The following is an 11151-nucleotide window of genomic DNA, read 5'->3' on the forward strand; positions in this document are numbered from 1 at the left end:
ATAAAAAAAAATTTAAAATACTCATCAACATAACTCAACTCTACATGTCTATAAATGATTTACGTCTATCAATAATATACTACAAAATCAATCACCAATGATACAGTAAAGTAATTTTAAAAAAACAAAAAACAAAAAAATGTTCAAACAAGACAATATATTTACGAATACGACAGTCGACGTTGTTTCCTATTATACTTTTCCTAACTATTAATCAATAATTTATTCAATCTCTAGTCGAGAATACGTAACTTATGTCAATTGAGCTAGGTTGATGAAGAAAAATGTAATACGATCAAAAGAAACCTATAGTTTCAATACATATGGCCATGAAAATGCAGTAAAATCATATGGAAATTTAATAAGTCTCTAATAGGTGAAACTTAGAAGAGAACTAAGGTTGGCATTCTAATCTTCCAGCACCACACCCACTCTGATTGCTACGTTTTCTGTGCATACCCACCAGCTTGTTGCACAGCCTTTTACCCATCGAGCTGCCCATTCTTATTCTAAGCCTCTGCCTTTTTCACTTTTTTCTGGCTCCTATGGATGGTAGAAACCTTGTCAGTTTGGAATAACAATACAAATAGAGAAGAATCTCTTGCAAAGTTTTTAAACCAACATAGATTGCATTGTCGTTGTTTACAGCCTGCAGAGAGATCACTGTTTCAAGCACTTACCCTGAAAAGACATCTGATAGCCAAATACAACAAACTACACTGTTCAAGGACGCCCTCCATTCATTTTTGCATTTTCTTCACCAATTTCAACTAGAATTTGTGTATGGTTTGGTTTTCCAATTCTATCTGAGCATCCAACTAGAGATAGATATTGGTTTAATTCTATTTCAATCGTTTAAACTATAGAATTTTAACGGTTAATCTAATAGTCCAAGCCCACCGCTAGCAGATATTGTCTTATTCGGGTTTTTCCTTTAAAAGTTTCTCCTAAAGGTTTTAAAACGTTTCTGCTAGGGAGAAGTTTCCACATCCTTATAAAGAATACTTTGTTCCCCTTTTCCACCGATGTGGGATTTCATAATTCACCCTCTTCGTACTCAGCATCCTTGCTAGCACTTGTTTCCTCTCTCAGATCAACGTATAGTTCTTAAACTATAGTTTGGATTTGATCATAACAGTCTTATGTACAACTCGTTTCCTCTCTCAGATCAACCGTCTTATGTTCAACAGACAGTTCTTAAGCATCTTTGCAGGCACTCGTAAAGAGTTTGGATTTGATCATAACAGTCTTGTCGTAACAAATTTATAGTTCTTAAGCTAGCTCTTAATAATGATGATTTCAAATGTTTGTTAATCATTTTGGTTTAGATTTTGTGCTGTCGTTGGAGACAGCGTAATCCAATTAAGAGGAAGAGGAATGAGCAGCCAAGTTGTTTTGGAAATGATATCTAATGAGGGGATTAAGAAAAATGATTGGTTCTCCCACCATTTCTTTTAGTTGCTTTACCACGCAAATATCTCGTCCTTGTTAGGATTTATTTACTTTCAATAACATCCACTAGTTTTTGTCTATTGACACAGCTTAATTATCTGTCCTTTTGTAGGGTATGCTTCTTAAAACTCTAGAATAAAGGGTGAATTTATTGAATCAATCAAACTTGGACCCATTTGGTTTATGATGGAAAGAGACTTTAAATTAAGGAAATTTCCTTTTTCCTTTATGAGTCCAAAGGTGTATGTGGTGTGTGGATCATATCTTAGCTTGTATTATATTTAAGTTTTTAAAAAATATATATATTTTATACGTTAAAATTATTGACTATTTATTTATATTAGAATTCGAGATGCTTAGAGGTACTGTTCAAGATCTTAGATTTGCTTTCTAGTGGAAAACTTAAATTTTGTTTTTTGTTTTTGAAAATTAAGCTTTTAAACATTTTCCGTTTTTTATGAAAAAGAAAAAAAACACCCATAATTTTTTCAAGAGCCAAACAATTTTCAAACAAGACCCTAATAATTTAAGACGCTTTGAAAATTGGGTCGGAGTCTAATGAGAGTAATTAAACCTTCCCTATTCTCTACAAAGAAAGTTGAACTCTAGCTCTAGAAGGCTGCTGATCCTTGGCTTCATTCTTCCACAAAACAAACCAAATAAATTTGACTAGGACAACAAAACTAATATTATATAGGACACTATAAAAAGACAAAGATAGTCTGAACACAGAAAAAGAAAGTGCTTGATATAACAAAAGCCATAAAAAATCAATATTGACTCGTAAGTCGAAATTAGTATAAGAAATCAACATCAGCTTCAAAACGTCAAACCTATTTGTGTTCCGTAGGTTTTGTTAGCTCCACCTAGGTAGTTTGTTCATATGAAGCTAGAAGTTGAATAAAGGCAATGGATAAGTTTGTACAAAGTCCTAAAGATGGAAAACCTAAAGAGTAGAATAATGATCTATGAAAGGCAATGATAATGATGATGGGTTTTGAGGGCATAAATAGGTATGGAACAAAACAGGAGGGAGTGGTCACAAGCCACGAGCGTAGGCCCCAAAGACAAAGCCAAGGCAGCAAACGCCATTTCCATCTACATCCACTCACCATTACAACCGACAGCCATGTGGCTTCCTTCCTTCCTTCCTTCCTTCCTTCCTTCCTTCCTTCCTTCCTTCCTCTAACCCTCACCCTTTCCATCTCATACTCTCTTATAATCATACTTTTTCTAAAGTCTTCTAAATCCTAAGACTTTGGAATGGGTCAGATGGCTACATGTGGGAGTGGGTGGCTCACCTAACATGATACCTATATCTATGCTCTCTTCTTCAAAAACATGCCAACAATAATTTGAATGATAGACATGTAACAATTGGGAAACATTTATAAATGTAGGTAAACATAAATAACAAGAAACACGAACAAGTTACACTATTTAATTCTTTTTTATTTTATTAATATTACTATTGAAAAGAGAAAACCAGAAACAAAAAGCATGGACAATGAGAAGCAAAAAAAACGAAAATAGTACTAAAGTGGTTTTAAAAGTATAGATTTGGTTCATGAGAGACTATAAAAAAACAATATTCATAGACCCAAAACCCTGACCTCAAACTCATTCTTTTTTTTATTTCTTCTTTTGGTCTTTAATTTTTATCTATTTTGCAATTTGGTCCCATTGACTTTAACATTAGACAAAAAAAAAAAATCAATGATCAAAGTTGTTTAAGTTTCAAAAGCCATGGACCAAAATAAACAAATAAAACGAAAAGACTTGTACCATATATTAAAATTTTGTCTTTGTTTTTATTTTTTAAATTTGAATAAGAAAGATGTACAAAATCATGAAAAAATAAGCTTAATTTTCAAAAAATTTAAAATAAAAAACCAAACAATTATCAAATCAAGGCTTAGCTACTGATCTGAAATCTACATCGCTTACAATATATGGTTGGCCAAAGGTACTTTACCTTATGATTGTTAGGTTGTTGCTCCTACACAAGTTGAATTCAATTGCAAAGGCCCTGCCATTATTGTTAGAAAAATAAACTCCACCCCAAAATCCTCAGTTTGTTAGACTGTCCTTTTCTACGAGTGGCTAAGAAAATAATGTCTTAACTAAGCATTCTTAATGTCAAGATTTTGATAATTACCAGTTTATACAATGTTGACTGATAAGGTTATAAGGTTATAAGCTCCACGTTAAATGAAAATTTCCTATTTTATTTTTTAAGAAGTAAACACGTTTGCCAAGAACTTTCAAGTTCTTCGTAATCTAATCTATTTTTCACAGTATATTTGGTATTCTAACAAAAGTTCATATGTAGAAAAGGAATCTCTAAATGTGTGTTCTTTTATCTTTCAATTGTGGTTAAGATGTGAGATACTTGCCTAGACATATAAAGATTGTTAACGTCAGGCATAATCCAATATGATAGATAACACTCTGCCTGATGTTGACATTTGAACCTTTGAATAGAAATAAAGATCATCTACTATATATCCTAAATAATTTCTAATCTTGTTGAATATTCTCAATTTCACCATTAAGCTTTTCCGGTTCTCAATTTTACTCCTAATATACATACAATTCTAAATTAGATCCTAAACAAACAAAAAAAAAAAGTTGTTAATAAAAAGTTATATCATTAAGTTAGTGTTCTAAGCATGTCCCTCGAATGTTATTTGACATCAATCTCTACCTGCTATAAGAAATACTTATTTCTCCTAAGTTTGGATGTTTAAATGGAATACACACATATCTAGGTATGTTATGGAAGAACAGCATTGAGAATTTTCAATACATTACAAAAAACAAGAATTTCAGAAGGTTAAAGACCAAATGAAGAATTACCTAAAAGATTAATGTGAAATATTTAGAAGACTATTAACCTTATATTAAAAAGACAAAGGGTCAATCGTTTACCTGGAAATGACTTCAGTAATGAATTCCATTTAAATTGTAGGTAAGCTCTACTGCAGTTCCCTTCCTTTGCAAATTATATCCGCTAAGCTATGCTAAATAATTCAAGAATGTTTAGTCAAAAAAATCCAGAGCCAAGCATGAAGCCAGTTAAGAAAGAGAGATGAAAGTCTCACAAGATGGGGACAAGGACAATGCCGCCATCTTAATCTTTTAATACACAAAATCTGCACAAAGTTGAATAAACCAACTTCCTCAGTGCAGAGACATTAAAAATAACAGAAACATAACGTGCACCATTCAAATGGAGAGATTTTACTTGTGGGAATGACGAGAAGATAATCTGCTAATTCCTAGCATAGAATGTGATGCTGGCATTACATGCAACATGAGAATTTTGCAGTGCTTCAAATGGTCCTACTCAATAGTAGGGGAAAGTTTCTTTATAGAATTGTACACACTGAATTCGCCGAAGTCCCTTCTACCACTGGAACAAAAAAGAAGTGGAACTTTCTAGTGTCCACAAATCAGACCATTCCAATAATACTGACAATATGAACATAACAAAACTTCAAAAAAAAAAAAATTGTAAATTTGTAGATGACATGCGGAAGGAGATAGGGAGATTTTTATGGATTAAAAAACTGTTACGTAGTACTCTAATTTACGTTGGAGTGGAGTTATTAACTCTACCCAGCCCCAAACACTCTTTGAAGTGTAATTGGTACTGAAATAGTGCAATGCCTTACAAGGTAAGAAATGATAATCATTTTTATATAAGACAAGAAATGTTAGCATAAAAGAGACATGCAATGTGCTCCCATTTTGAAGCTTGGAGTTGAAATTAAGTAATTCAGTGTACCTGTGGTTGACATCCCAACCAGCGGGTAAGAAACGAGGTTGAATAGCAGCAACAAACACTTGTCTCCACCTTTGACAAAACTGTCGGATGCCATCCTCGCCATATTCTGCAAGTAGATGATCCACTACTTGTTTACCATGTGGTCCATGTCCCAAGAGTGACAATTTAGAATTGAATTTAGGTTGAGCAGTTATGGCGGAGCCGTTATCAGAAACTTTGACCTCTCCACAAGGCAAACATGTTTCGGGCACGGTACCATTATCTGAGTTCATGTGATTGTTAACATCTGCATCTGCATCTGCATTGAATTAGAACAGAAAGAATGACTGCTTGAAGTACTTATTTTCCGCCCTTATGAACAACATTTTATCGTTTGCAAAATACATGTATCAGCAAAAGCGAACTAGTCTGCACATACCAATGGATGAATTAGTCACAGTCGATGAGTCAATGCTACAAGCACCATTCTGATGCTCAGCATCTGGAAAAATATGCTGTCCTGAATGTTTCAAAGCTATACCCTTTTTCTTCTGAAGTCGTCTTCTCTCATGAGGACTCATGCCAACAAGCAGAGCCTTTTCCAAATCTTCTTCAGATATCTCCCTCCGCCCATAGTATCTCATAACAACCTGAAAACACAACAAAGATAGGAGAGATGAGGAAAATATATAATTTGAATTTCAGAGGGATTGATAATCAACAATTACCGGGTGTTACTGAAGATTCTACAAGAATGGGAACTACATAACTAAAAACCATTGTCTACAAAGGGCCAATACCTACAGCATACTAATGAATGATGTTCAGGACCTTCTTCACCGTCTCAAACTACTGATGGAGAATATGAAAACATGCTAATTACTATAATTGATGATTAATTTAATCCTATAGCACCAAGAAAATCTTGAATGATAAATTTCTACCAAGATGGAGCACTATTAAATGATTAAGCATTTGATATCATGAAACCAAAGATCTTTTCAATGGCTACGATAGCAGATGACTCGAGTCAATTATTAGTATCTCAAGCATTGAACTGCATGTTTATTTCTAAATCACATGGACACATATACATAGACACATATACGAAGACTATCTCAATTGCAAAGTACACAACACATACATGCATGAGTTCCTCTTGACGTTTTGGTGGCATCCTTGGTCCATGCCGCAACAGGGCCATAGCAGCTGTTCTTAATTCTAAAGGTGACACACCTTCCTCCTGAAAGTTGGTGGCCGAGTCAGATGACTCAACTAAATCAAAGGCCTCCTTGGTATCAACCACCCTACGAACAAAAAGTGGAATTCCAAATTCTGCAGCAAGATTTCTCTTGTGCTTCTCAGCAGCAGCATGGGCAACTTCATGACAATCCACACAAAGTAAGACAATATCATGGGAACGATGACTTTTTAAATGCTCAGGAAAATGTATTCTGTAGCATGAGGGGATTATTCGATAACGTAAATAGTGGTTTCCTTCACCACAACCAACACATATATTCTTTTTGCTCTGGATATAAAAGTCATTGCCCTCATCTTCTGGACGGCCTTTAGGTTCAAAAAGAATCTTTATGGCAGGAGGATCATCATCAACAAGCTCTGCCAACTCTCGCCGCAAATACCTGTTTAAATACAAAGATAGTTGCATGTTGTCAAACACAATTGCATAACCAGTTTTAATTATAACTTGCATGAAATAAAACTAAGAGATGCTAACCAACCATTCAAGTTTTCGCCGATCACAGTAGCAAAGCAAGCGCCCATCATTTGCATAAATCCTACAATTATGATAAACTGGAGATTTGCAGGAGAACTTCTGCACAAAAAGCTCTCTAGAAGCTTTTTTAGACATTTTCTTTGCGTTTCTTCTATCATTTTTTTTAGATATTGTCATCATTTTTAGATTATACTTGACCAACAGCGCATAATTAAATATAGAAAGGGGACAACTGCCATTAGAACCTATACAGTTTTGTAAAATCCCCAAAAATATATTATCCAGGTCACCAGACTTGTCACGGAGAAGACAGTGGAGATCATCCAAATGGCTACAAACAACAGGGGAGGGGCCTGGAAGAAGCAGACTCGGGCTCAAATCCACATTCAAATCAGCTTGTGCAATAGTTGCATATAACTCCCTCGTATTTTTTGACATTTGAGTAGCAAGAGCTATAATAGCCTGATCTGACAACACATATCTCAGGCTCTCATCATGAACTCGAGCCTGAAATGAAATGACAATCTCAGATTCAGGTAAGCAGCCATAGTGGAACTTCCGTTTGCTAAAAAGCAACCATCATAGTTAATTTACTTATTATGGTCCTTATAAGCAGAAGGAACCGGTAACAAAGGTGGTAATGAGTCAGGCTCAACGATGAAGTAACAAGTCTAACCTTCAGGATGTCTAATTTTTAGCCAAATTGGAAAGAGGCAATTGAGATCATTTCTCTTTCAAATGACAGCCGTCTTTTAGAACTAGAGACCATATAAAGATTTTGACCTTTTTGGAATATGTATTCCTGCCTATAACTCTAGCCACCTATTTAGAAAAAAGATTTTCCCTATTTGTAAGATGACTATAGAACAACATAGTCAAGTATGCTCCTTTAACGTCCAATCTTCTTTCATTTAATTTTCTTTTGTTTCCTATCAAAAAATAAATAAATAAACAACCAATCTTCATACAATAAAATTTGGATCCTCACTAAGGTGTCATGATTAAACTTCCAAAGAGTTCATCACAGAGACCCAATCTTCTGTCTCGCCATCTGGAAGGTTACTTCTCAACCTAAGCAACCAACTACTGTGGGAGTATTTACAGTAAAAGGTCAATATCAACTTTTTAGAGGTGGGCACATTCGATATTAAGAGAAAAACTACTATTAGAGGTTGGTGGAAAAGCCCACGGTTGCCTAATAGAAGTCTTCTTCGACCATACCATTATACAAATTTTGAAATGAAAATGCTCTCCCATCGAATATTTACATTTATAGATGAAATTTTAGGGGAATCTTGCGAGTCTTAAAACACTTAGTGAACCAAACCCTAGCGTCCATCCTATAAAGAATTAACACAAGCTATTACTGAGTACCAAAATGGTTCCTTCTCAATTAGAAAACACGAAACCCCCTTAGACATAAAATACCTAACGGAGTAAGATCAAATTGATAAAAATTCAAAATAAAATAAATATAAAAAGCTTAGAGAATAAGCAATTATGTTCTTCATTTTTTTATGATGATTAACTACTGACCATTAAGTCTCGCCAAGCACATAATCTCCTCACATGATCCTGAAACTGAAAGTTCAAAGTCAGGTAATAGAATTTCAAAATTTTGTATTGTGGTACTACTTCAAATGATATAACATCAAAGTTGTTGAGAAAGCAGCTCACTTGAGTTTTAAAGGAATTTAATTGACTGTTTAGATGACGGTAACATATTGATGATGCAGCAGACTCTCCAGGAGAACCTTCAGTTTCTTTTGTGTAAAGTTGCAAACAAATCATGTTTGATCGCCGACTAGCCTCAAGAAGAAAATTGAATTTACCATCGGTGGAAGAGTTTTCTGCTACATTAATGCATTTAGATATCTAATGATATGGGATGATATATAATTTGAAGGTAGCCAACTAAAATGTTAATTACTCTGCCTCTGGCCTTAAAGGCTTTTTTCCCGAATGTTTGGAGTAATCAAAGATGAAAATGTCAAAGTCATGATATGAGAAATGGGAATATGCGAAGAACGAGCAAGAAGTAAATATTGATATATCGATATCAACCAAAATATCAAAATCTCAAACTTAATGGAACATGGATGCTGAGTATCAATGAACAATCCTAAAAAAATAACGAAATCATTGTAGTTTATAAGAAAAATAAAATTGAATTGATAAATAAAATTTTAAAGCCACTCAAATAAATTATACATAATTCTACATTTTGTCTACCATGCCATAAAAAGAATGCGCGTGAATCAATATCTAAAACCATTTTTTAATTAAAAAATTTCACATCTTCAGAAGATGGTAGAGAAATGTGGCTCACCGATATTAAGACATTAATGTTAAAAAAAATATCGATGATAATATTTGCACTATTGAATCTATTATGAAAACTGCACAATAAGTTAACAAAATCTTTTAATACATTACTCGAGTATGGCCCTATTTTCTTCCTTATTTCTAGTTATCATCATGTTCATCTTCCATCCATTTTTATTTCTCCACATTTACAGTACAACTTATACAAAAAAAAAAAAAAATGAATGGCAGCAAACACAAACGGATCCAAGACATACCATTAACCTGTTTCAGCTCAGAAAGTAAACAGTTTGCAATATGTAGGAGGTAGTGGGCATCTGTCCTAGCATACCGCACCATATCTTCTGATAGGGGTCTTAGTCTCCAATCTTCTCGCTGACCATTAATGAATAACCACAAATAAGCAAGACCAAAAAGGCCGTTATATGTATAACAAGATAGGATATGATCAATCCTTATCTTATTTAAGTTGAGGCTGTAAGTAAAATAGGTTTAGTAAATTTACACATCATTTGAAATAGCTCTATGGCAATCTTGGACAGTCAAACATGCAACTAGTGCGACGTCACTATTTTCAAATAGAATAGAACATGACGATAGACATGTTATAAAATGCTAGTTTCACAAATTCTTACAAGTATGATCAGGAAAATTAATATTTCAGCATCAAATGCCTACAACCACTATAGTTATCTTACATACGAAATCAGATGATCAAGATGTTGATTCTCATACAACATAGTGCATTTTCAAGACAAGATGTCCAACCTGCAACATTTTGTTCGTAGCTACCCCACAATAAGTTTCTAGTAAGTAGGCCAGTGACTTCTGAGGTTTTGACAGCACTTCACAGGCCTACATTGTAACAACAAGCACAAGATGAAAACAGGGAAAAAAAAAAAGAAAGACCTCTCACTCTTTCACACATGAGAAGTGCATAGCTCCATATTTCCTCCTTATATAGGTAATATTTCTTTCCTTTAAAAAGCATATCCTCACCTTCGCAGTGTCAAATAAATTGACTACATATATGTGGAAGTCCCTTTGTAGCCAGAGAATGTCATTATCAGCACCATGAAACACCTAAACACAAAAACTAATTTAATGGGTACCTTGCATTCATAAACTAAAGTTTTCTAATACCAAATAAAACATTAACCCAAAGAAGAGAATCAATAGAATTCCTCCAGCTGATGCAACTGCTTCACTTTTCTCATCAATACCAAATTGATGGGGTTCTGAAACATTGCTTTTAATCTAGATACCAAGCTTGTCAGAAATCAAATCCTTAAACCAGTACCCAAGCACATATTTCGGTACCTTGCAAATATGACTATTGGCAAAGACGGGACGTAGAAGACTCATCGAATCATGTAGAGCTATAGTGTCAACCAAATAATCTTCCTTGTCTGTAGAAATCTGCTTCAAACAAAATAAAAAACAAAAACATGAACGTGAAAATTAACTAGGCGGGGATTGCAAGGAAAGACTCATCAATTTACGTGTACAAAGGCCCTTAGAGATAGACTGTGTGTGTGTGAGAGAGAGAGCGAGAGAGAATAAATTTACCTGTACTAAAGCAGTGAAGCCCAGAAAAGATCTTAGACTGTGCTGCTCGGTATCAACAGCAAACACCATTTCTTTATTCAACACATCCACGAGTTCTTCCAATTGAGAAGCGGTCTCAACCCAAACATAAGTGTCACTCAAGGTAAAATCGTTTCTTTCACTACTAATAAAATCAAATTCTGACGAAGAATTTTCCAACAACGATAGTATTTCTGATTCGTAGGGATGAGAGTTTACATCATTGTCTGCAAAAAAAAAAAAAAAAAAAAAAAAAAAAAAAAAAAAAAAAAAAAAAAAA

The 11151-nt window shown here is 34.2% G+C and overlaps 1 protein-coding gene across 6 annotated transcripts in view; it reads right to left on the reverse strand.

The window, feature by feature from the left end:
• Window positions 1-237: 237 nt before the first annotated feature.
• Window positions 238-11151, reverse strand: part of LOC111437193 (protein RRP6-like 3) — a 12995-nt gene continuing 2081 nt past the window's right edge. The window contains exons 3-17 of one of the 6 annotated variants that reach the window (XR_002709408.1): window positions 10854-11098; window positions 10605-10703; window positions 10284-10367; window positions 10053-10139; window positions 9542-9659; window positions 8637-8812; window positions 8496-8540; window positions 6964-7466; window positions 6366-6864; window positions 5661-5871; window positions 5243-5546; window positions 4700-4867; window positions 4557-4607; window positions 4384-4470; window positions 239-543 (exon numbers count right to left, since the gene is read on the reverse strand). Coding sequence is in view for 2 of the 6 variants with exons in the window: in XM_023075055.1 (XP_022930823.1) it covers window positions 4798-4867; window positions 5243-5546; window positions 5661-5871; window positions 6366-6864; window positions 6964-7466; window positions 8496-8540; window positions 8637-8809; window positions 9542-9659; window positions 10053-10139; window positions 10284-10367; window positions 10605-10703; window positions 10854-11098 (2438 nt within the window). In the remaining 4 variants the exon portion in view is untranslated. Of the gene's footprint in view, window positions 544-4383; window positions 4868-5242; window positions 5547-5660; window positions 5872-6365; window positions 6865-6963; window positions 7467-8495; window positions 8541-8636; window positions 8813-9541; window positions 9660-10052; window positions 10140-10283; window positions 10368-10604; window positions 10704-10853; window positions 11099-11151 lie in introns of those variants that run through there. The other 5 variants (XR_002709407.1, XR_002709406.1, XR_002709405.1 and 2 more) reach the window with 5 other exon arrangements.

Source organism: Cucurbita moschata, unplaced genomic scaffold, assembly GCF_002738365.1.
Source record: "Cucurbita moschata cultivar Rifu unplaced genomic scaffold, Cmos_1.0 Cmo_Scf00062, whole genome shotgun sequence".
Lineage (NCBI taxonomy): Eukaryota > Viridiplantae > Streptophyta > Magnoliopsida > Cucurbitales > Cucurbitaceae > Cucurbita > Cucurbita moschata.